Here is a 25824-nt window from a genome sequence, read left to right as displayed (position 1 = left end):
CTACTCTTGTATTTTGTTTTCACTCTTGTCTCGTTTCCCCTCTACGTGACTCTGCTCTCCAGTCAAGGACAACCTCAAGAGGTTTGCAACATACCTTCAAGGTGGGCACACATTTTATTCATTTTATTACTCTATCTCTCTGGTCCCCTTCAAAAGTGAATTCAATATTTGTATGTCACTTAGGATAAAGGCACCTGCTTAATGAATTAAATGTTAATGTCATGTAAAATTACTGTTTGTTTACATTTGTGTGTAAGTTGGCATGTGCTTATCTTCTGTAGGTGATCCACTGTTTCAGGGACACAATCTATGGGAAAGCAAGTATCCCCTGCTGGGTAAGTTGAAAAAGGAAAAAAATATACTAAAAGGTTGACACATTAGTTTCTGAACAGATTTAATTCAAGTTGATGTTGGATCTATGCTTGTTCCAAAATTAAATCAATCCATTTAAATTCAACTTCTTCACCTTCTCTCTGCATTCCTCTCTTATTTACTTGCCTTAGGTCAACAGTTTCTGGTTCAGTATAATTTAAACGGAACGGGGATGGCACATTCGGTATCCGGATACCTGTGTCTGCTCTGTGCGAGGAAGTGCGTTGTTGATGTTTGCAGCCATGTCTTCAGCTACGACCACGTTACTGCTTTTCTTGTAAGCATACAAATGGTGATAACATAGACACATGCCTTCACCGGGGGGTTGTCAGGGGAACGTCCTACTGATGTGTGTTCTTGTTTAGGAGTGTGCTCACCCAGGCACACTGAAGGACATGGAGTCTGGTACAAAAAAGAGGCATGATGTTCTGCTTGACCTCGCAAAACAGGCTCAGAAAATACATCCCACAGGAGGTATACAGGTAAAACCCATGCAAACACTTATAGACTTGCAGTGCATCAGAATCAGCTTTATTCGCCAAGTAACTTTGCACAAACAAGGAATGTACTGTGGCAGGAAGGTGCATATGATAAACATAAATCTTAAATATAAAATGTACAACATTTCGAAATAATTCTAAACGATACTGTACAAATGTAACATAAAATGCCTTACACCCCAATTAATGTTCCGCATCAAACACTGCAGAACTGTTATTCAAAGTCCACTGCTTTCATGGGAAGAATGTTAACTATTAGGTGTAGCCTGTATTTCCACCTGCCCTGACCATATCTCCTAACAGTGTTTTCTTTCTCCAGAATCTTATGAAATATACAGTGCAGAACTCAGCCGGGTATAAAAAGGGTCAGTTTGTGTGTGTGTGTGTTTACACTTGTCTTGTGTGCATGGCATGAAACACTAATTATTGTAAGTTGTCAGGGTCAATTTTGTGAACTCTTTGGACTATGTTGCAGCCTTGGAAATCCTGAATAGGTTGACAAACGGGAAAAAACTGAAGCCTGTGTTGCAAGAGGGTAGAAAGCTGGGTAAGATGACGTTTTTGTTCAGTTTTGAGGGGGATCATTTTTCATGGATTAAAAAAAATAATATATATATATATATATATATATGTATATATATGTATATATATGTATATATATGTATATATATGTATATTTATATATATATATATATATATATATATATATATACATACAATTTTTTTGTTCAAATTTAAAGTTGAAAGATGTTTTACAAATGTTTTCTCAGTTCCTTCAGATCTGGTTTTGCGTGACTCACCAATCCCCCCTGCAGAAGAAAAAGACAAGACGACAGGTGCCATACATGAAACCATCAAAGAAACTGACACCACCACCCAGGGGGCTGTGCAAACGAGTCGCAAAGACCCTGACAATGAGACCTCCGACCAGAATGGCATGCACTGCAGAGAGACTGGAAGAGGGACAGAGAGTGAGACTGTTAAGGATACTGTAAAGGAGTCTGATGCTGAAGCTGTGGCGGGGCCTGAAAAGGAAACGAGGAACGACAGAGACCAGTCGAGGGAGAGAGAGCCCGAGGAAGACACTGTGGGAACGACAGAGAAGAGCTCCAGGACTACCGAGAAAAATACAACCCGCAAGGAAACAGAGAGGCAGCCAGAGAACAAAAATGTTGCAAACATTGCAAAGAAAAGACCCCTCGTAGAATGTGTTAGAACACTTGATGATGATGATGATGATGATGATGAAGAAGAAACTGGCAAGCTTGGTGAGAACGAGGCAGAGAGTGAGACCGGGGGAGGAAGTGGTAAAAAGAGAAAGATGATGGTTCCTTCTGAAACGACTGGGAAAGGTGGGTATCCCTGAGTGTGGGTTTTATCTGAATGTCATCATTTGTGTTAATGTGCATTTGTGCTCTTGTTTTCTTGTTCTAAAGCTTGTGGTGTAGTTGAGGCTGACCCTCCTTCAGTCACTCCCCCATCTGTCCCTCCAACCAATCAGCTTTGGAATTACCTGAAGACTCCCCAACGAGAACCTGTGATTGGTCAGTATGGCTTAAGATTTGTTAGCCTTCTGAAGAGGTTGCGTTGATAGTTCGTGAAACTGTGAATAGGTTTTCATAGCTGTGGGTCGTCAGCTGACCCTGACTGACTCCCAGCACATTAGCTCTGAAATGATAATTGCTATGATGTTGAAGTCGAGACTGTCGCCTTCAACATCAGGTTATTTGCAGCCGTCAATCTCAAACCATGTAGTTGCCGTGATAAAATTTCACAATACAAGACGCAGCATTTGTAATACAACGTAGCTGTCCTTTCACAAATGTTGGAACCCCCCCTTCCCCAACATTCAAGTTAGCTAGTTACTGTTGTGGCTAAAATCGTACATTTACGTTTCACTTTTCCAAAGTCACTTGTCTGGGTAAAGATTGTGCCTTTGACCAATGAAGATGAGCTGTAATATTATACAAATAACATGGGTAACAATTGAAGTTTTATAAAAAATATGATTTGTTACTGTAAAGTGTGTCAAATCTAGGTGGAGAAGAATACAAGGTTAAATGCCAGAACAAGTTCTTTGCGTGTTAAGACAGACCTTGCTCTTTCGAGTTTATTGATATGAAATGATGCAATCAAACAATGAATACAGCACACCAAGGTGTCTCAGTCTAGATCAGTAAAACCAGTCGATGATACCAGTGTAACTTCACAGAGCCAAGAGTCACAGAATAGACCAAACGAAGGCCTTTGTGAGAAAGTAGTCTTGACAGAATTCCAAATTCTATTTACCTGTCTCGGGCACACAGGTCTTGTACCCTTCCTGAGAGGGAGGTGTTTTTCAGGTGATTGGTCAGAAGACAATGGGGAGGGGATGTGGTCATCCTATTAAGTGCAGGGTTTCCCGCAGAAAATGTGTTAGTTAAGGTGGTAGGGTGGGATTTGCTGCAGAGAAGGGAGACTGGCGTTGGTCACAGTTTGGAATGGAAGAGAGAAAACGGTGGATACGGCTGCTTTTTGTTTTTTTTTGTTTTTTTGGGGGACAACGTAAGGCTGCAGTCGTGTGTTGCTTAGGCAGCCGCCTTAACTGAAAAGTGCTGCAGGACACCCTGAGGTGTCCAAGGCGTTCGTGGTAGCTCAGGGTGGGCAGTCCAAGGGCCTGATGATGTGAAGGGGGACAGACAAGACCCAAAGGTCTGATGATGTACAGGGGAAGGGGGGGGGGCAGAGTCTCCTAGGTGGGGGAAGGACCATCAGAGGGACTGATGTTCAGAGAGAAAGCGGGACACGGTCTCCAGGGGAAAGGGGGATCCGAGGGTGGGCTGTATTTCCAGAGGTGGGACAGACCAGATTGTCTGATGAAATCCATGAGAAAAGAGTTACTTCTTCCATGGCCCAATGCATGTCCTTATCTCCTGATGTTGACACTTTGACTCCCATGAGCAGAGAGGCCCCTTTGTGCTCACACCAGTCCCTGGGCACCACCATTTAATCTCCCCAGTCAGCGTGTTGACCTTCTGCATTCCTCCTCACACCAAAAGTTATATTCAACATAACATGGGTCACTTTTCACAGACTTTAGAAGCATCCTGTTGCATAAGTTCATCTGTTCTTAATTAAAGCAATTGATCACATTTGGATATATAATAATGATATTATTATTACATTTGGATATATGTTTAGTATTAAGCATTACACATTTTATATACTTGAGGTATTGATTGTTGTAGCAGCGTTGGATTAGCAGTATAGATATCATTCCTTCACGACATAAAATATTTACACAATTTCTGCAGAATGAAACACTTTCTGTTCTTTACTGTATTGCAACTTTTCCCCAAGATCTCTATGGACCGTGCAGCTAATTTAATGCTCAACACTTGAACAGGGGCTTATTACTTGAAAGAGGAATTATTTACTGTGTTGTCTCAGTTACACTATAAGGGAGGGGGTGGGGGGGTGGGGAGTAGGTCATCCCAAGGTCCTGAAGATGTATGTTGTAATGGGGGCAGGGTCTCCAGGGCTGATGATGTATGGAGGTGGGACATGATCTCCAGGGGAAAAGTGGCTTCCAGAGAGAAGGGGGGAGGGTATGGTGTTCAAGAGAAATGGGGCATTAGAACAGGGGTTGTATACAAAGGTCCAAAGGTGGTCAGACCGGCCAGTCTGACTCGTCCTGCAGGAGCAAAGAGTTACATCTTCCACGGCCCAAGCATCACCTCATCTCTCACGTTGACACCCTACAGCTCCCCTGAGCTGAGAGGTCCCTATTGTGCTCACACCAATCCCGGGCCTCCCAAGTCAGCGTGCCGACCTTCAACATTCTTACACACACACACACACACCAGAGCTACATTTCAGCATTACTTTAGTCACTACGCCCATCCTGTTGCATAGACCCATCGATTCTTAATTAAAGCAATTGGATCACATGAAGATATATATTTAGTATCAGCATTACACATTTTATATAATTGAGGTATTGATTGTTGTAGCAGCATTGGATTAGCAGTATAGATATCATTCTGTCGGAGTCAAATTAGTCTAAGTTCTTTACCAATTATCAAAGTTGAAAACGCACAGAAACAGTAGCAAAGTATGATGCAAAGTGTTTATTTGAATCTAACACAAAGGATTGATTCCAACAAACGTGAGAGTGGTCTCGAGATCAGACTGAAATCTTTCTCCAGACATTAGCTTTTACATTTGTTCTCCATTATTTTATGTTATTTTATCATTGGTACATTATAAGTAGTCACAGATTAATATTTTACACCCGGTTGGTCCTTTGTCACAGAATTTGAATAGCCTGGACTTTTCCAAACTTTCCGTCCTGGGCCTTTCCCGGGGGCCAGCTGCAGTGGCATACAGAGTTTAACGTCATAAATCTGTCGTCTACTATCTGGGCCTTGTAGTCCCTTGCCTGGGCAGTTGTAGTCTTTCCTGGGTGAATCCTACACACATACTTCTCTTTCTGGCACTCAAACTCTGCTTATCTGGACTTCCACATTTGGCTTTATTTTTATGTTTTAAAGTCAATACCAATCAATCAACACCTTTGAGTCTGGTTTTCAATAATATAGCATATAAAAGTAAAAAGGTGATTTAGTGTATATCAATTATATAGTACCATTATAATTTCTCCATCTTCATGATTACAACAGTGTGCTGATAATTCTTCATCAATTCCTTCACAGTAGACTATCCTCAGTATTTGAAAGCTGGCCAGTGCAAGTAACATTTTATTTAGTTTGAGTTTTAACTTGTCCAGTGGAGAAAGCACATTTCTCTTCCACTTGGCCTACAAAAAAATCAATGTCCCGGACAAGCCTTAATGTTGAGCCCTGTAACATGTAAGGATCCCCCATACGTTATGATGTAGGCTGAGGTCTGTGTTCCATTATTAGAAAGTCTGTTGTTAGGGCTTTAAATGACCCAGAGAATGGCGCCACAAGTTGAGAAATTGTACATTCCTCCGGTACAAAGTAGGGAGAGATGAGGACCATTGCCAAAGTTTAGAAGTATAAAAGCCTCAGACCAGAGGCCAGTGTTGACCTGTTCTTGTATTATATCCAAAGGGGACCAATATCAGCAAAGGCAGAAGGGAATTGTGATAGCGGGTCAAGCTGACATTGTAGAGATAGGGAAACTCTTACACAAGAGGGGTCATGGAATAGGGAACTGACTGGAGGTAAATTGTGGGTCGTATTGGGAAATACATTTCAAGGAGGGAGGGGAAATTTGCTCACATTGACTATAAATGTGCCGGATCTCAGAAGTCTCTAGGTTTTTTGTTGTTGTATTCCTGTAACCACTACTGCTTTGCTGAATAAACCATCAACCTGCCTTGGTTTTGAAAGATACTCCACTCTTTACCCAAAACCTTCTGATGAGCGAAAATGTACCACATTACTTTTACGGCCACAATCACTTAACAGCCCTTCTCACCCCAGGTTTGAGCCAAGTGATTGAGTGCCATGCTGAAGGCCAAGCCCCTTTCTATGTGTGTGAAGCGTGCCAGCAGACAGTCAGTCTTCCAGAAATCATCACCCATTTAACCTCAGCCTACCACCAGCAAGCCTACTTGGTGAGTACACCACCAATAAGAGTATGTGTGTTTCAAAATAATAATCCAGCGTGTTTCATTTTAGTAACAGGAAGACAAATGTCAAGTATGCAACTTGCATTTGTCCGAGTTTGTCACTTTTGCTCCTGTTTATCTTCCCCTATAACAGCAGTCCCAAAACCGATATGTTGTCGATGATGAGAACGTGGTCCAAAGGCTCAGACTTGCTGCTCAACAGCTGGAGAGCGAAATAGGAAATGGAGTTGCTCAGGTCGGCTATAGACCCCACTTTGACATTTGCCATTATCTGACTCTTTACCAGATACTGTTGTGTAATAGTTGGTCCAATTCCAATGGTGTCATAACATTCCTGCATCTCTTAACTGGTGGGTTTCGTGTTGCTACCCAAAATAATCGACTCCCTTGTTTTTCTGTATCAGCCGGGAAGGCCTGTGCTTGTCTAAACTATTCCACCTATTTTGAAATTCTTGATTGTCTTCAGGTAGTGGAATTGGAGGACTTCTTAGATGACCACACCCAGATGGACTACAACCAGGGTAAGTCTAACCTGCCTACGTTACTCACTCAATTTATGTCCTCATTTAAAGAACTGCTGTGTTCTTTCTCCTTTGTGACAAGGGTCCACGCAGTCTCGAGTTTTTACCTGTACACCTTTTAATCAAACCATCGAATAAACTGTGTCAATCTGGTCATTCCTAATCATTAGCCTTACATCCAAGCTTCCTTACTGAATGAAATGCTGCGTCTATGTTGCTTTCATCATACCTCTGTGAAAGGCCTCCTGTGTTGATGTTTTTCCAGTCATAGAAATTGTACAGGAGTCTCTGGCACTGTATAGTCGGGGCGAGGAAGAGGACCCCACACAGACATCCGTTGGGCTGTGGAGCTACCTCAACAACAGTGATAGGAGACAGCCTGTCATTGGTCAGCATATTTGTGGTGTGGATGTGTGCATGCTTTCTGCTTTTCTGCTCCGTGGGCCCTGTGTTCGAACTACCACGCTCTTCTTTGTGCTACTGTAGTGAAAAATGTTCTACGTCTTTAACCAATTCTCAAAGTTTAAGAACAGCACTGGAACTCAGCAGAGTTGGATGCAAAGTGTTTTATTCGAATTCAGAGTGAAAGAGACTCCCAATAGAACATGAGCCAAATCCTGGGAAAACGACTCAAATTCTTCTCCGGAAGTTTATTTTCTCCCAATGTTTTAATGAAATTCTGCCATTGGCACAATACTTGATGGTCACAGATGCATTATGCATTCTCACCCAGTTGGTCCCTTGTGACCCTGACCTGCCAGCTGCACCAGGTTTCTGGGCATAGGGCTGTAAATATGCCTCATGAGTTATAGCTGGGCTTTCCTGTTTTCTATGGAAAGGAAGCATACACACATAGTCTTCTCCCGCACTCAGCCCCTGTTCATCCAGATCTTCACACTTTGGGCTTAATATCTTTTATGTTAGTGGTAATAATAATCAAGTCAACAGCTTTGCATATGATGTCCAGTATTATAGCATATACTAAAAAGAGGTGATTAAGAGTTTCATTTTTTAATCCTATAAATCCATAATCATTAGCCATATTCATAATTATAACAGTGTGATGTTTTTTTTCTTCTCCACAACACTACTTTCTCACACTTTCACTCTTCTGTCTCTCAGGTCTGAAAACGGTCACAGAGACTCAGTCACCAGACCAACCGAGTCAGAACCACTTCTGTTGTGATAGCTGTTCTGAGAAGTTCCCCACAGAGTCCTATATACCCCACCTCATCTCTGCCCACCATCGCTACAACTACATAGTGAGTGTTAGGATGCTGATACTGAGGCTGGATTCTGAAAGATATTGGACAGGTTAGGATTAAGGTTAAGGCCATTGCACACTGAGTCTGAAATTTGTGTCAGAAATGTTCGCACGTAAAAAAAATAAAAATACTACTTCACGTTATGTCAATTGCGCTTACACTGCCTCAGAAACTTTTGTCGTCCAAAAAAAGTTTGGATTGTGTCCGATTTTCTCTACGTTTTTTCGCACCATAGCGAGCATTTTGATGTTTTTTTGGCAATTCAGAGCCACCGAATGTTGAGGCTGACGATTGTGAAAAAACGCATACGACAATGTCACACTCGGTGTGCGTGGGCCTTTAGGGTTAGGGTTCATGTTGACCAATACATTTAGTCATTTAGCAGACGCTCTTATCCAGAGCGACTTACAGTAAGTACAAGGACATTCCCCCGAGGCAAGTAGGGTGAAGTGCCTTGCCCAAGGACACAATGTCATTTTTGGCACAGCCGGGATTGGACCGGCAACCTTCTAATTAATAGCCCGATTCCCTAACCACTCAGCCACCTGACACCTGTTATGTGTGTTTTAGAAACGGGAGCATCCGCAGCTGATTCACGATTGGCCGGAGAACGTGGAACCCACAAGTCGAATTAGAAGTCTGTGTAAACTAGCCACAGAACTGGAGCACAAAGAGGGATGGGGGAGACTGCAGGTAGATCATGATGAACACCTCTTCAAAAGAATATGTCAAGCGGAAATACATACCCACTCATTCAATTTCTGTCTGCTTGTGAAGGTGAAGACACAACCTGCAGTGCAGTCTTCTACAATCACCACGAGTAATGAAGGTTGGATGCACGCACTCACGCATGCATGATGACAATATTTTTTTAGGCATCAGTTTGTATACGTGTGTAACTTTTTTTTTTTTTACTTTATAGACACCACCAGTATCTCTGAAGCTTTGTGGAAGTTCATCCAAAGACCCGACAGAGAGCCAGTCATAGGTGAGCTGTCTCTGACCCTTCATTCATAGCTTACACTTTTCATCGGAGGGAAAGGGGTCTTTGTTGCCCGTCAGCCAGACACCTGTGTGTATCTCTTACCTTTCTCTTCCTTTTTTCTCTTTGCACTTTCCTTTCTGTGTCTCTCAGGGTTGAGTATGCTGACTGAGTTTCGTTTGGCAAACACAACAAGGCCTTATTTCCTGTGTAGCTGCTGTTCTACCAGGATGCTGATTTCAGCTTGCACCGACCACATAGTATCCCCTCATCACCGCTACAATTACTTAGTACGTTTTACACACACACACACACACACACACACACACACACACACCACACACAGATCAGTTCATCATGTTTATATTATCCTGTTGAAATAGAAACAGATGCACCCGGACCTAACTCTTGATTGGCCAAAGGATCAGGTGTTGACTAAGTCTCTCCATGGGGAACTGAGGAAGACAGCTGCGGAGCTGGAACGACGAGAGGGCTGTGGAACAGTCAAGGTGATGCGTCATTAATAGCTACCTCATCACAATGTCCTGCACGCAGGGTGCCCTGCCAGTTTGTCGTCAGTGTCCAGTGTGTCGTGTAAAATTTGACTTATAAGACCAAGAGACCTGCAAATGCTTTTATTGAAGTTTCACATTTGTCGTTTCTAATTTCAGAAAGTCTTAAGGAAACAAACAAGTGCTCTTTTGAATAAAATGTGACTGTTTTTATTTAAGCTGCAAGCGAGTTACAATTGAAGCAAAGCAAGCATGAGCAAGCAAGCAGGAGCAATATCAATTCAGTGGGGATCATGTTTACCAAAACAGTTCCCTCCCCTCCTCATGTTTCTTAGAATCAAGTTAAAAATTACCTCCCCCCGCTACCCTTCTCTGACCCCTGTCCCTCCGCTCTTTTAAAAGAGAACATGAGAACATGCTCACTGATCTATTTCAGGGAAAGATTATTTATAGTGTTAGTTTCTTGTCTCACTTGTTTTGTTATGCCACAACTAGACCTCAATCAATTCAACACATTCAACAACAACATTCAACAATAGCAAGCTTGCTTATCCGCCCATCCTCGCCACCCTGATAAACAAGCTAGATTTGCTCACCTCACCCTACCTACACTTTAACTCTAAAATGACATTTTATGGGGGTGTATTTTGGCTCCCTTCTCTCTGAGAGAGCAAAAGAGAGAACCAAGGTCAAGTCATGCATAGTCCCAAAGAGGCCTTCAAACACATGTAGGATGAATCAATAGGGGATCATTGAACACGACCAATCAATTTGTACCCATGTACCCCCCACCACATTGTTAACATACTTGGCCAATAAATCTGATCGTCATGTGTAATTGTTGTTCTGCGTTTTGATCAAGGTGATGGAGAGACGGGTTGCGGCATGTGCCGCCTTGGAGTCACAGCCATGCTGCAGCGTCGCAGAGTCCTCGCACATCGCCGATACTTCAACTACAGACTCGCCAGACACTGCAGCTAACCCAGACACGGTGGTTCCTGCTAACCCAGACCCGGTGGTTCCAGCTAACCCAGACACGGTGGTTCCAGCTAACCCAGACACGGTGGTTCCAGCTAACCCAGATCCTGCAGCCAGCATGACCACCTCTGATCATCCAGCTGCAGACCCTCCGGATAATGTAACGCCTGAAACCCAACCCGTGTTTTCTGACTCTGTCGCCGTCTCCACGTCAGCGGGACTAAAGACTCGGGGCAAACGCAGCCGTCGCCGTAAAGCCCCAGAGACTCACTCCTCTGGCTCCGGGAAATCAACACAGCTGTTGAATTCTGAGAAACGTCCGCGCAGGAGTACACATGTTGTTGGTAAGTAGTGGGGCCTGTTTTTAAAACCATGTAACTATGGCCACTGTATCCTCTGAGATTGCGTTTTCACATACGTTTGTGGTTGTGTTCTCTAGGAATTGACTTCGTGGTTGCAGTCTCATACAGAAAGAAGATGTGCTTCTTCTGTCAACTGTGCTCTATTAGGATGAACGACAGCACCGGTCACATGACTAACTTCAGGCACCAATACAACTATCTGGTATGTCTGTGTGCTTGGCCACCATGAGTGGTTTTCCTCTCAACAAGAGAGCACAATGTGGACGTTTTTCTCCACCCATTGAATTCCCACATGTGTAACCAGGATATAAGAGTTTACAATTTCATAATATGTATTTAATATGTCAATATGTATATTATGTTCGCCAGCAGAGAGACTCCCTAACTCCTACACGGAGTCTGGGGCACCGCTCAGTGACTTGCTCTCTTATAGGTTCAGACATACCAATGGACTGTTCAGTGCAGGTGCACAAACAAAGTATCTCCAGACATTTCCGAAAATCACTTGATGTTCTTGGCTGTTGAAAAACGCTAAACAAGTTATGTTTGTGATAGGATGAGATGTCTGTCCAGGCAGGCCGGAAAGTTAGTTCAAGTTAAGCTTGGTTTATTTCAGACAAACAACACAATTAAGTTGGCAAAAACAAAATCATATTTACAGCAATCTGAAACAGGTGTAGGCTGAAGTTCATGCTTATAATGCCTACCCTTTATGAATACATCTCAAATCTTGATAAAATAAATAGAAATAATTATTGCATTACATCATTATTATGTTGACAAACAGATGTTGACTGAAGAGAGTCACGACAATTAGAAAAAGGGTTGACTCGGTTTTATTAGAGTGGCTAGCATGAGTGAGAACTCTCTCTTACAAGAGTGCTTAAATACACTAGTGGACCATGTTAAACATAGAATGCACAGAATCGTTTCCTTAAAGGGTCTCCTGGTCAGTGCACTGATACATTAGAACATACAACAGTTGTACAAGTCGTAAATGACATGCGAGTCCCTATTTGTGCCCGTTTAGCCTCACTGTCTGCTAACTGTCTGGACTTAACTCTGCGTTCCATGTCTCTCTTCCGCTCAGTGGGGGGCTTTGCTGTATGACCTCACAGAGACTCAAGCTTCTATGTACACAGAAAATCCGCCCTACAGTTTGGCTCCCCTTATTTTGGGGTAACTCTATAGACCCACAATAGGTTTCCAACAGTCAAGCCATATCTTACTCAACAGCTACCTAACAGCAGACGGGCCTCGTACATTTACACATAGCCAATAGTAAAGTGGTAATACATGTTAGCAGCAATGTGACACCTTTCTCATCTTAATCATATCTATCAATAATACTTCTATTACACTGTAATATCAAGGGAGTCAGATGGCTGAGCGGTGAGGGAGTCGGGCTAGTAATCAGAAGGTTGCCGGATCGATTTCCCGCCGTGCCAAATGACGGTGTGTCCTTGGGCAAGGCACTTCACCCTACTTGCCTCGGGGGGAATGTCCCTGTACTTACTGTAAGTCGCTCTGGATAAGAGCGTCTGCTAAATGACTAACTGTAAATGTAAGAAGGATGGCTTGAAAATCAACAGAGTAACTTTTATGGGTTCTTAAAGTGTGTGTGTGTGTGTGTGTGTGTGTATGTGTTTAGAGGTGGCGGTATCCTGGCTGGACTGCACACCCAACCAAGTTGGAGAAGAAGCTGATCAAGATGGTCTCTTACTTGGCGAAGGCTGACAGAGATGCAGGCCTGGTTATGCAGGTGAATACACAGTAGACACTAGTGGAGTCACTTTGAACGCAGAGTGCATTGTGGGCTGTGTACACTGGGGCCCAATCTGCAGAATTTTCAAGGTCTCGCGTCTTATCAGTAATAAGGAGTTGGTCGAGGAGGAAGATTTATCTTTTCCTGCTCCCACTGGGAACTCCCTGTCCCTTTATTGGATGAGATTTAAACCATGAAGGTCACGGACGGCTGTTTTTCTCTCTTAATTGCTCAACCTACATTCTTCTGGCTCTTTGATCCATTACAAACAGATACGAGTATCCGACTACCTGCCTGTCCTCACTTTGTGCCTCTCTCTTTCTCCCGATTAGAAAGTGCGGGTCAACGGTGATGAGTTCAAACGGCTGGTGTCTGCTCCAGAGCTGGCAGGTAAGCCTGGGTGGCCCTATGGTTGTCAGTGAGCCAGAATTCCACCACAGTTCGGTAGTGTTTTATAAATAGTTAGGATATCATAGGGCGTGGGTATTAGCAACTGTTACCTGATGGACGTGTCGTGTTAGCCATGGTCTTGTTTCCCTCAGCCCTAAGGACACTGAAAGCCATCACCAGGAGCCATGAGCAGCCTATGAAAACACCGGACCTGAGACGGACGGCTCTTTCGACCAATCCAGACAGAGCACACGGTGATCAGGGACCAATCCCTGTGCTGTCCTCTCCCTCTGGTGTGTGTGACTCAGAGAGAGAGGATGAGAACAGAAGGCTGCTGGTTCAAATCCCAGGTGAGCTGAGGCAGTACTCAAACGGTTTCAGTGAAGATCGTCCTGTTCGTATCCCACCGCTAACTTCGCTCTCTATCTCTCTCTCTTTCAGTCTGTCTCTCTTTCTCAAAGATTTTGGTAACAGACCAGGAACCTCTTCCTTGTCCTCCCCTTACCTCCCCCCTCCCAGTCTCCCCCACTGTGAGAGTAGTTGCCCCTGCTACTTCATCATCTGTCTCCCTGTCTACATCAGATACACTGCCCTCTGTCCTTCCACTGGCCTCCGCCCTCCCTTCCTGCATCACCCCCCCTCGGTCCACGCTGCAGCCGTGTCTAGATTCTGTAGCAGCTGGCCTGGGACACGGTGACACAAGCGCAGCCGCGCCAACACCATGGCAACCGTTGGAAACCCCTCTAAGCCCAGTATGGTGGGAGCGTTCAGAGGAACAACTGCTTCCTGAATGTGTCCCCTCCGAATGTACCAAAGTCCCCCGTCCCCTAGGACAAGGCCTCGATCGGCCACGCACACTGACATCCTATTTGTACGCACACCTCCAGAACAGCACAGCACACTTGCGCAGAGTTCCTTCTGTGCACCTGCTCCCAAACACAGCCATAGGTGAGTGCCTTTATTTGGAATTGGCTGACTTGAGTCAGCCAGTACACCCTATGGTGTACTGATTTGTGATTGGCCGATGTGTGTGTCACTCACAGGTAAAAGAGTTGTTGGCCCCAGCAACCTGTCTAAGTACCTGGTAGTGAAAGCCCTGCACGACAAAGAACCAATTATAGGTCAGTGTGTGGATTATCATTTGTCAGTATTTTGTATTTTTTGTAGTCGTCGTGTTTTTTTGTAGTGGAGTTGTGCATGTGTGTTGTTCAGGGCTGGACTCTGTGATGGAATGTAGAGGCATATCCCAGGACACGTTCTTCATGTGTGTCAGCTGTGCGGTGACTCTCCCCAGCAGACACATCTGTGAACACATTGTCACCGTGGGACACCAGTACTGCTACATAGTGAGTGACGTCATGTGACGACGGCAGTACCTTTTGTACGTTCCCATTTGGGCCTCCCAATATAAGCTGCTGCGTGTGTGTGTGTGTGTGTGTGTACAGAGGATGCAGCATCCGGCTTTCCTGGCTTGGGTGGAGAAGGCATGTCAGTTGCCTCTTTTGCCTGACATCATCCGATTAATCGCCTGGGAACTCACCCCTCTGGAGGCCAGTCTTGCTCTAGATGCCCAGGTAATATGGTGTTATTTTTTAAAATTTGATCTAGGTCTCAATCTTCAAAGTTTAAAAACACAGCTCTGGCACACGGCAGAGTTGTGTAGAAGCAAGAAGACCATTGAGCAAGATTCTTATTGGTCTTCAAAACGAACCCCCAAAAAACATGAGCAGGTTCTGGAATGTGGAGCCATGGATCTATTGAGAAATGAATCCAGACGCGTTGAGCTGCACTAACTCTTTGTTGTGTTTTGCGATGGTTTGTGTTGTGGTGAGTAGGTGATTCGATTGGACAACGTGTGGTATGAACGTGTGAAGTATGCTCCGTTCCATCAAGGTACGTGCGGCCCACCCACCCCAATGGGATGATTTCCCCTTGCGTTTTGTTCGGATGCTTGGTATTGTCGTGGTTTCTTGATTACTGGGCAGGATGTGAGGCATCTGGATGCTTTCAGAAGAGGTCATAGGCCAAAGAAGGAGAATCTAGGCCTAAGTTGTATGAGCTACACTGTGAGAATTTGGCTGGGGGGGTACTCCTGCTCGGCAGTCCTGAGATTAGGATGTGTGTGTGTATCTCGAATAGTGAGGGTGTTATGGGTACGAGTTGTATAACAAAGGCTTGCTAGACAGTCAACAAGGCTTCTGAACAGTGAACTAGTGGGGTTCCAGGGGTGAAGCAGCTGGGATCGTCCAAAAATGAGGACATAACAGCTAAGAATACCCCCCATTATATTCCTGGAGTCATGTCTCAAAAGGTTCAGGTTAGGCTGACCCAGCCAGAGAAAGAGAAATTGTGGGCCGGTTAAGTGGCGGCATGTGTTAAGATTGAGATCAGGGTAAACTGGGGTTTGAGGAGAAAGTAGAACATTTACAGGAGTTCATCAACACTCTAGGAGCCAGGTGATGCGCATGCATGATTGGGGTTGCCAAGGACAAGTTGGCCTTGGTCAAACTGTGGGAAGAACCTTCTAGAAGGTTTTGAAATAGTATTTGGCAGGGCGGGGGATTGTTCCTCATATCTGTCTATATAATGGGATGTCCGGAGAAATGTGATTGCTTTTTGTGACTTATTTGTACCACTGTTGCTGTGCTGAATAAACCATCAAGCCACCTTGATTTTTTTCTTTCTGAAGAGCAAACTTCATCCACAACAGTATATAATCGATGTTTTTGTGTGTGCAGCTCTGGACATGCTGCAGATCATCCATGAAGAGCCAAGCCACGGGTCTTTGCACCTACCCCCTGAAATAAGACGCCAGCAGAGTGAGTCCGGGCGCGCACACACACTAATAGAATTTTTGGATTTGTGTAAAATTAATGTGTTTTAAATGTGGTTCATTGATAAGAAACATTCTGTAACAACAACTTATGATGTTTGCAGGAAGGGGAGATAATTAAGTTACGTTTGTAGAAGGTTGTAAAGTCTTAGCAACTGTTGGGGGATTGTTTATAATGGTTGTCTCTACTATTTCTGAGGGTGATGACCCCCATAAAGGTCAGGTGACCATTTGGGATGATCATCTCCTGGAGTTTTATGACTTCCTGACATGGAGAGAATCGCAGCATGACAGTTCTAAACATTGGGGGGAAGGAGCTTTGGGGACAGCAGGTTCTGAGGCTGTGCTGTTTCAACTGGGATTGTATCGTTTAAGAATTGAGACAATGACGGGAAGAGACTGAAAGCAGATGCACGTCTGTTCTCTAGTCCAGGAGATCATTGTGTAGGAGGATGTGACTGACGTTCATAATGATTAACTGTTGTTGACCAGAATGACCAGATGTTGTGACTCTATATAAGACATTACATTTGGTCATTTAGCAGACGCTTGCATCCAAAGCGACTTACAAGAAAGAGCTAAAGGAGCATAGGTCAATGATCATAAACAACGAGATAGCCCCGAAGACAGTGTGGGTAGCCAAAACATGAAGCATACATTGTGAAAAGCAAATAAGAGCCAATGGGTAGAACCAGAAGAGCATGTAGTTAAAACAAGTTTTATAACAAGTATTTGAGCACAGTGTCTTCAGATACCAAGTTGAGTGATCGTACCTGTTTAATTTGGGATTTGTGTGGTAGGGATGGAGATTTGAACTGATTTCACTATTCGAATAGTATCCGAAATTATTTTCGAATATCCGGATAATCTATTTTATTAATGTGGTTCCGTTATGTAATTAGCCTGACGTGACGCAAAGCATACAAAAAACACATGAACCACCACACATTCTGGCAATAATTGGGACTGTTAAACTATTAGATTAAATAAGGGTTCAATAAAGAAAACAAATGAAAGATCAATTTATTAACATGACGAAAAGACAATGAACTTGAAAAAACGTTGCGTCTTCAGACATAGGCTCTTAATTTGGCGGAAAAGCGATTAGCCTATCATTATGTGAAATAAAAAGTAGGCTACATTGGACTAAATTAAACACATTGGGTAGGCTATCCTCCATAAAAACGAAAGACACACGGAGAAATATTGCATATTAACTTGGATATTAACTTGGAACCGGAATCCTATAGGATACGGTGCGCCACCACACATTGCTAACATAAACAGCCGATTACGCTAGCTCTACATGGCTACTGGTAAGAAAATAAATAAGCCACAACTGCATTAGCCATACGCATTTTTAGTCAGGAGCATTAGCATGTAAACATGCTCAGGGGAGAGGCTAGTACGGAGTCGATTTACGAGCAGGCCGGCGTAGAAAAGACTGCAGGAACTGAGGTTGTTGCGTGGTACTGCTTAGCCAGGACACTATGCTTCTTCTTTGATGGTTTTCATCATTTTCTAACGTCACAACTATTAGAATTCACAACATGACACGACGGTTTTTCAATAAAACCTTTTTTTTTTATCAAACTACGCTCTAAAGTATTCGAAAAAAGTATTTGAATACTAACTTACTTTAGGATATCCCGATATTCGATTAACCACGCCCATCCCTATTGTGTGGTTCCATTGGCAGGTTGGGAGGCATATGTGCTGGGAGCAGCACACCTCGGAGATCCGACCCACAGCCAGTCTGAGAGTGAACACAGCTTCCAGACAGCTGAGAGAGAACCATTGGAACCTGCCCAGGATCCACCCCGGTCCGCTCAGAAGTTAGAAAGAGAAGAAGCTGTCCTGCAGCCTGCCACTACCCAGAACCCCCAGAAGGCACAAGGAGCACCGACACCCCCTCACTCACCAGGTGAGTCACCCCCTCACTCACCAGGTGAGACACCCCCTCACTCACCAGGTGAGTCACCCCCTCACTCACCAGGTGAGTCACCCCCTCACTCACCAGGTGAGTCACCCCCTCACTCACCAGGTGAGTCACCCCCTCACTCACCAGGTGAGTCACCCCCTCACTCACCAGGTGAGTCACCCCCTCACTCACCAGGTGAGACACCCCCTCACTCACCAGGTGAGTCACCCCCTCACTCACCAGGTGAGTCACCCCCTCACTCACCAGGTGAGTCACCCCCTCACTCACCAGGTGAGTCACCCCCTCACTCACCAGGTGAGTCACCCCCTCACTCACCAGGTGAGACACCCCGACATTCACCAGGTGAGACTGAGTGTTGATTAGTGCGTTCTCCTTGAATGACCAGTTTCACCTCACAAGGATGAAATGGTACACATGCCTATTTTTACTATTCTTCACTGCCTTTCTTAAACTTTTAATCAAATCTTTTTATATTTTTTTTTAATGGAGGGGAGCCTCACAGCAACGGTGTGATGTTGGTTCTCTTCTATTCATTGATTATAGCTGGTAGCACCTGTTTCCCCTTAATATGAAGCCTTCAATACCCTACAGTCTGTGGTTTGAAAAAAGGCTACAGGCCGGAAGGCTCTAATGCCAAAACAAGTCCCCATACTCACGTCTTGACAACTTCAACCCTCTACCCCAAACGAAATGTGACCGCATATGTTCCCATCTTGGGTTTCTGTTTAGTTTTTTTCTAAAGTCGTGGTTGGTCGTTTCCTGTGAAGCGTTTTTTGCACTGTGATAATTACCTCTGCAGGATATCCAACACAGTCATACAAACAACTAGAACTTTGGTTAAAGTTGGAGTGTGATCAGAAAAGGTGTTGGGCCAAATAAGAAGTAGTCTGTTTTATACATGCCAAACTCAATAAAAGGGGTTAGGATGTTTGGATATCACAAATTTTTAAAGGTAAACGGTGGGCATCTCTCTCCAGTCTCCATCAAGCAGGAGCTGAAAGGCGCTTGTGGTGGAGTTCCAGCCCAACCTGGAGAAACGCCTCTCCCTGAATATCAGGGTAAACTCCTATCACTGTTGCTAACGGCAACCCTTGGCTAACACCCGCTATAAAGCATGCGCTAACATTAAATTGCTTAATGTAGCCTCTTGAGCCGTGTAAAGTTTACTAACCTCCGCGTGCCCCTCCGCCCTGCTTAGCCGTCACCTTTTTTCAGCTACTTTTTCACCACTTTCTTCCAGTTAAACACAAAGGTGATTGCCAATGACTAACTGCGACTTCTCATCTTGTATGCTAACCTGTGTCCACACAGACGTGCTTGTGGTCAGGCTGGACTTCTTGAGCCTGACGTAACTTTGCCTTGTTGGTGTGGTTTTCTTCTAGACTGTTTGTATGCAGATCGAGTCCAGTTTTCTCCTGATGTGCAAGACCTGACTAGCACAGACACTAGTAAGTTAACACTTGGATGCTGCCACGGTAACGCATACATTGTGTATCTTTGTCTGTACTGATGTATCTTTGCTTGTCACTCTGTCAGGTGTGTGCGAGGTCGAACTGGAGGAGACCTTCTCAGGGTCCAACCTGGATGGGAGGGGACCGAGCAGAGCAACAGGTGAAACCAAACACACACAAACTGGACACCTGGTGTATAACGTTAATAATGAGGAACCGTTGTTTGTCAAAACAGGATGTAAAACAGGATGTAAAACAGGATGTAAAACAGGATGTAAAACAGGATGATTTTTGTTGCTTTGACAGAAAACCCCCTCCGGGCTGCCAAGCACATAAGAGACTACGTACAGAGCAGACGGACTGAAGCTGTGGTGGGTGAGTACTGTTCACAGTTCATCTGAGGGGCAGCTACTTGGTTTCCTTCCCTTCTTCAACTCCCACTTGTGGTCTCTGGCTCGAGAGTTTTTTTCAATTGTAGGTGAAGGTCTCCTTTTGTGTTATGGGAAGGATATGCAGAGGAGTTCAGATTACGAGTGTCCCGTCATTGGTTGCAAAAAAAAAAAATCCCGACCTTGAGATTAGTGCTCCTCTATTCCCAGAAGATAAGGAAGCGCTTCTAGAAAGTGTCTGTTTTCATTCCACAGCTATTATCAGTTTAATTTCTGTTAAATAACAGACCCATGCTCCCTCAGAAACTAGTGAAGTGGAAATGCAGGGCTGCACCATTATTAATGCAACTGAAAATGTATTATATGGTACTTTCACAGCACAATGTTTTGTGGTCACTATATTTGTACATGCCATCCTTGATATACATGATGCCTGTGAGACATGTTCCTCACTCATGCTGACCACTCTGTCGTGGGGAAGTCACATGATCCGAGCTCGTGCTAGTAAACAAATTCAACTCTATTCATTGTCGGGCATCTTTCCGGCCTCCTGCCTCCTATTTCATCCCGTTATCCTTACGACCCACTGACAGACGTGTGTGTGTGTGTCCAGGTCTCTGTGCTGTGATAGAATGCCTCAGTGAGGGCCAGGAGCCATTCTACCTGTGTGTGTCGTGCAAGAGCAGACTTAACCGTGACCTCATCATCAACCACGTCCTGAAGTACAGACATCGGCAGATGTACCTGGTGAGTGTGTACGGCGTACGCACACTCGCACGCTTCATTTCCTCCCCACTCACAAAACCCTCATGGTGAGTAACCCCCACCGCACCTCTCTTCAGACTCTGCGATACCCATGGCACTTCAAGGGTCTGTTGGCGGGCCGGGGCCCAGCAGAACAGTCCATGCTGCTGATGCAGGTGGCCAAGGAGGTGGAGGAGGAGAACCACGATGAACCTGGAACGCTCCAGGTAAGAAGAGACTTGCGGGAGTGTTGTGTCGTGCTGTCTGGATGAGCTGTACATTCAAGTTCTCTTTATGTTCTGTTTGATTTTCAGAAAGTACAGCTGGACCCTGCAGACTTCAAAGAGATCAGACTGATGCTCTTCGAAAAAGGTGCGCTTGTAAATATTTTAATTGGCAGGCGAACCAATATCAGGAGAACAATACTTAACCTCGACTCTTGTTCTCAGAATCAGAAAGGGTTTTTTCGCCATGAAAGTTTGCACAGACAAGGAATTTACTTTGGCAGGAAGGTGCATACATTAAATCATATAGGAATCTTAAAACTTAAATACGTGGTCTAACTATACTAAAGGTACAAGTCTAACCAATACTAATAACAAATATAAAATAAAATATAAAGTAGCCAAATAATGTACAATATAAAAAATACACATACTCCCTCCTATGCACCCCTCCACAGCTGTGACCAGACTGCAGGAGATCTGCAGGCAGAAGAACCAAACACAACTCCTGACCCGTGTGATCGAGAAACCAGAGCCTGGTACGATTGCGACCACTAGTTCTAGGTAGCAGGATGTACAGCATTGTGTATGGGGTCTTTGTATATCATTTCAGAGTAAGGGCGGCATCCCAACATTAACTTTAAAACAGGCTTGTGGGCAAGTGAAAATTGGGAACCAGTACATGCTAATAGGAGTCCTTCTAAGGTCACAGTCATGTGACTAGCCATGTTTTCAAAGAACAAGCCACAGATGTGTACATTTCTGACAGTGTGTTCCAGACTATTTCTGCTCGTTAGAAAAACAGAGTTGATTTTTATGTTCACAGTGGCGGTCAAACAGGAGGTGATGGAGGGTCCGGTGATCTCCCGTCATGGTAGGTGCTGGCTGTGATGGACATCTTAAAGAAAGTCATTTTCTATTGTGGTTATCTTGGAAAAGCTGTATTTTAGACATACACACTATGTTGGGGTTAACTCAGGACACAGCCCATGCGGAGGTCAGATCAGGACACAAGCACGAGGAACTAGCGGAATCATTTCGTGTGATAAGCCAACTTAAGGGGCTCCCATTGACGTCATCCTCCATGAAATGCCTTGTCCCGACCAGAGTTCTCTGAGTTTTGTACGGTACAGAGAGTCAGGTCCCTTTGACATAGAAACTGCCCATCTGGAGTAAACTGACCCTTGGGACTCATAAGGAACATTTTCGAACATTTTCTTGAGTTTCTTCTTAATTGTTTCTTACGGGCTTCGGAAAAACAACGTAAGAAAAAGACATCTGCCAAATTCACAGTCTTAAGTTCTCTCTCTAGTGTTGAACATCTGTATTAAGTTCTACAACCTATTTCCTTTTGGCTTCCTTTCTCTCCTTGCACATTGCAGAGTTCCTCTTTTTGTTGAAATATTGGTCACATAACTGTCTGGAACTACTGTTTCAGACAGTAGTCATGTCTTAGATAAGGTCATGTCTGAGCCCTTCTCATCCAGACACTGTTATGGTACTGTTTTAGAACGGCTCCTTCTTGCAGCAAGAAGAAACGGATAAAGACTTCTGACCTCAGACCTTTTATTCACAAAAATTCCACCACACTGGCTATGAAACAAGTGTGCACTGTCTTCAGAGACACTCGCCAGTTTAACTTGGAACGTCTGTTTTTGTTTTCTCTCCTGCTTAGAATAGCTTTGTAAAGGAGCTGTCTGACCTAGTATTAGTGTCTGTTGTTTTAATGATGACGATAGCTTGGTCTCCTTCTAATAAGTGATGTGGTACTTGAATGACATATCTGTGTGTGTTCCTCTACAGAGGTCAGACAGAAAGGAAAGAGGTGTTCTGAAGACTCGAGGATCACTGCTCTGGAAAGGAAAAGGCTGAAGGTGTCAGACACAGAGTCTGCTGTGAAGGGCAATGTTCCTGACACGGTCCCCTGCAAAGATGGCTTACCGTTCCCCCAACCTATCCAGGGAGAATCCACCAGCAGATCCTCCCGTAGCCCCCTGAACTCTTCACACAAACCCACCAAGACAGACACACAAATCAAGTCCCATACAACCGTCTCCATCAGGGAAAGTGAATCAAACATTGTCCCATTCACAGACCTTCATCCAAATCCCAGAGACATTACAACTGTTTTATCCATGGATAAAAGCCCCCATGAGCCGATGGAGAAGGGTTCAACTGCCCCAGCAACCACAGGGCTCTTTAGTAATGAGCCCTGTAGCACAGACTCTGACACCTCACACAAAGCCCGCTACAAGCTGCCCCTAAAATGGTTGAGGAAGCAATCACACACAGATGTCATAACAGGTAAAAATTCTCAAATACCAAATGCCCAGGGTCAACATCACTCACATTCTGACATGGCTATAGGCTTACAGAAAAATGCACACAAACACTCTCCCAGTTCACCTAAGAGACTGCAACATGAGCAAGCCATTGAACGACTTTTAACATCCTCAGAGCTTCCAAGTGACTCGACCAGCAAAACCTTCGGACACCCATTTGGCCACTCCAGCAACCCAACCACTCCTGTGACGATAAATGCCTCCCAGACGACCCACCTCCAAGATCTCCCCTTGGGGAAATCAAATCAGGCCACCTTAAATCTAGCTAGATCCGCCTCGTGTCCTGACTCTACCACAGTCCCGACTTCTCCTGATAGCCACATAAAACAGTATTCCAAGGAAGACTGTCAGAAATTTGTGGATTTAGTTCTGTCCTTGCGAAAGAATGGTATCATACCCCAGGCTACCACCTCAGCCAGCCCAATCAACTACGTGGAAGCTGGCAGTAGGGAAAGTAAGACAAATAATTTACAGCTGGAACCACAACCAAGAGGTACACTTAGCGCTGAAATTATTGACAGAGAGACAATGGGTCAGCGTGTCTACACAATGCTGGATCATCCCATGCTTGCAGAAAACATGTCAGATCATGTAGACCTGTGGAACTATGAGGACCGAGTGTTTCCCCCCAACCCCGCAAATCTCAGTAACTCCAAACCCTGTTATGACCAACCGTTGATTAGCTACGCTGATGCTAGCTACCATGGGATTGCCAGTGTTGGCCCCTTGATCGCTGACCACAACCCTCCAACACATCCAGAGCTCAGGGAAACACAGCCGATGGAGGGTCACCTCGTATCACCCTACCCTGGACTTCTCTCCCCTATGAGTGTTTTCCATGGTGGGCGCTATTCTGGTGAAGTCTACCCCAGAGAGGGCTATCATGAGCAGGGTTCTTTTGAGACGGGAGGAGGTTCCACATTGAGTTGCGGTGGCAGCTTCTACCCACCGTTATCGGCACCAGTGGCACGAGAGCTGAGAGATGTCACGACCAACAGGGCTGGCTTGGAGTCTGACACATCCGCTTACAGGTAATGGTGGAGAGAGTGCACTAGAATCGAAGCTAAACTAACTTACGTATGGAGATGGTGGAAATTATAGGGAATGTCCCCTGTACTGTAAGTCGCTCTGGATAAGAGCGTCTGCTAAATGACTAAATTTTGTTTCTAAAATGGACGTTTTGAAAATAAGTTCATTATTTCCCAGTGTTGTGGCCTCACACTTTGTGATTGTGTCAACAGGATGTCAGCTGTGACCTTGGGGATGAGCTCTGAAGCGGTTTGCTCCAGTGTAAGTGTGATAAAAATGATGCATTATTGTTTTATACTCAGACACACAGAAGGTATAGATGGCGTTCACGTAACGCCATCAGTAGTTCCACACCAAGGATAATACTTCAGACATATTTGAGGCAGTAGCTTCATGCATGGTGCTTAAAAAATGATGCTGAATAATTTAAACTTGGGCTTAAAACTATTTACTTATATAAATATTTCCCCCAGGAACCAGATAAATTACTGAATTTTTGGACAAACTTAACTTATGCGAGGGTAAGTGTGTGAACCTGTGTAACTCAATCCAATATATGTTTTGTGAAAGTTTATGAAAAGGTTACTACTTTTGCAAATGTATTACCAACAACGTAAAACAGACCAACTGCATTTCATGTGAAGAGGCAGCAAAAGTGGTCCTACAATTTTCACATGATCAGAAATTGGCAAAAGGTGTCCTTTTAAATTATTATGTACAGTAAATAGAACTACAATGGTGGTCAAGTTTAGACTCCCTGAGTGCTTGACTAATGTGATATGAAATATACTCTGCCAGGTTTATTATATGGCTGTGATTTTTTCCTCTTGCAACAGGCAGGTTATGGAATGTTTCTCTTATAAAGATGGGCTCTGACACTTTGGAGTGCTGACTGTTATCTCATTCTTTTCTGACTGCATCATTTTCTCTATTCAGCCTGCTGGTGTAAATGACAATAGTTCTGCATGCATTTTTAATTCCAGGACTGGAATTAATCTCTTTCTTCACAGTGTTTTCCTATCATGTGTGTACATTTATGTAATCTAAACTACCTTGTTGTTATGATCAGTGACCTATGCTCTTTTGGAAAGCTCTCTTAGAAGTCGCTTTGGATAAAAGTGTCTGCTAAATGCATATATCTAAATGTAATCGTGTGTGCTTATTCTACTTGTGGTTTGTTCCAGAACAGACACTGACTGCTGCCAGCTGGACTGCCTCAACCCCGCTACCTTCTTTAGGGAAAGAAGCACCAAGCACATCTGAAACAACAAAACAAGAGTATTGAAATGTAAACGTTTAGTTGGACTCAGCACATGCTCCATTTCACTACAAATAGTGTGTTAATATCAGTTATATTGTTAACTATGAAACTGAATGGTTGATGATAAAAGGGCCACTTTTTTACTTTCGTAATTTTCTTTGGGAAGAGGCCATGCGTTTTTATCACAACGTTATCAGGTATTGTTAAAATGTTATTAAAAACGTTGAATGGAAAATGTGTTAGGGGTTAATCATTTGACTGTTATTTGTTGAATGAAAACTATTGTTTTTGTATCTTCAATAAAGAAATGTGTCCTTTAGACACACCTCAGTCTAAACTGTGAGAATGTGCCTCCACGTTGCC

At 44.1% G+C, this 25824-nt stretch overlaps 1 protein-coding gene across 9 annotated transcripts in view; it reads left to right on the top strand.

The window, feature by feature from the left end:
• LOC146295626 (uncharacterized) overlaps positions 1-25807 on the top strand; it is a 36900-nt gene extending 11093 nt beyond the window's left edge. For 3 of the 9 annotated variants that reach the window (XM_084696630.1, XM_084696623.1, XM_084696631.1), the window contains 44 exons: positions 63-101; positions 282-335; positions 504-649; positions 738-854; positions 1192-1237; positions 1348-1419; positions 1643-2224; positions 2309-2416; positions 6323-6456; positions 6605-6706; positions 6938-6992; positions 7258-7380; positions 8115-8254; positions 8828-8950; positions 9035-9086; positions 9180-9245; positions 9393-9529; positions 9623-9748; positions 10614-11073; positions 11169-11293; positions 12465-12608; positions 12743-12853; positions 13189-13246; positions 13399-13596; positions 13688-14194; positions 14290-14367; positions 14459-14592; positions 14692-14820; positions 15082-15139; positions 15985-16065; positions 17779-18003; positions 18999-19079; positions 19404-19469; positions 19558-19632; positions 19779-19847; positions 20475-20608; positions 20704-20832; positions 20920-20977; positions 21288-21368; positions 21656-21703; positions 22633-24202; positions 24413-24461; positions 24674-24721; positions 25390-25807. In XM_084696630.1, coding sequence (XP_084552756.1) covers positions 63-101; positions 282-335; positions 504-649; positions 738-854; positions 1192-1237; positions 1348-1419; positions 1643-2224; positions 2309-2416; positions 6323-6456; positions 6605-6706; positions 6938-6992; positions 7258-7380; positions 8115-8254; positions 8828-8950; positions 9035-9086; positions 9180-9245; positions 9393-9529; positions 9623-9748; positions 10614-11073; positions 11169-11293; positions 12465-12608; positions 12743-12853; positions 13189-13246; positions 13399-13596; positions 13688-14194; positions 14290-14367; positions 14459-14592; positions 14692-14820; positions 15082-15139; positions 15985-16065; positions 17779-18003; positions 18999-19079; positions 19404-19469; positions 19558-19632; positions 19779-19847; positions 20475-20608; positions 20704-20832; positions 20920-20977; positions 21288-21368; positions 21656-21703; positions 22633-24202; positions 24413-24461; positions 24674-24721; positions 25390-25485 — 7034 coding nt within the window. In that variant the 3' untranslated portion in view covers positions 25486-25807. Of the gene's footprint in view, positions 1-62; positions 102-281; positions 336-503; positions 650-737; positions 855-1191; positions 1238-1347; positions 1420-1642; positions 2225-2308; positions 2417-6322; positions 6457-6604; positions 6707-6937; positions 6993-7257; positions 7381-8114; positions 8255-8827; positions 8951-9034; positions 9087-9179; positions 9246-9392; positions 9530-9622; positions 9749-10613; positions 11074-11168; positions 11294-12464; positions 12609-12742; positions 12854-13188; positions 13247-13398; positions 13597-13687; positions 14195-14289; positions 14368-14458; positions 14593-14691; positions 14821-15081; positions 15140-15984; positions 16066-17778; positions 18004-18998; positions 19080-19403; positions 19470-19557; positions 19633-19778; positions 19848-20474; positions 20609-20703; positions 20833-20919; positions 20978-21287; positions 21369-21655; positions 21704-22632; positions 24203-24412; positions 24462-24673; positions 24722-25384 lie in introns of all 9 variants that reach the window. The other 6 variants (XM_084696629.1, XM_084696626.1, XM_084696627.1 and 3 more) reach the window with 6 other exon arrangements.
• The last annotated feature ends 17 nt before the right edge of the window (positions 25808-25824 follow it).

The sequence above is a fragment of the Hypomesus nipponensis genome, chromosome 4, assembly GCF_054491055.1.
Source record: "Hypomesus nipponensis isolate SF chromosome 4, ASM5449105v1, whole genome shotgun sequence".
Classification (NCBI taxonomy): Eukaryota; Metazoa; Chordata; class Actinopteri; order Osmeriformes; family Osmeridae; genus Hypomesus; species Hypomesus nipponensis.
The sequence above is the reverse complement of the archived record's forward strand: the minus strand, read 5'-3'. Positions and strand labels throughout refer to the sequence as shown.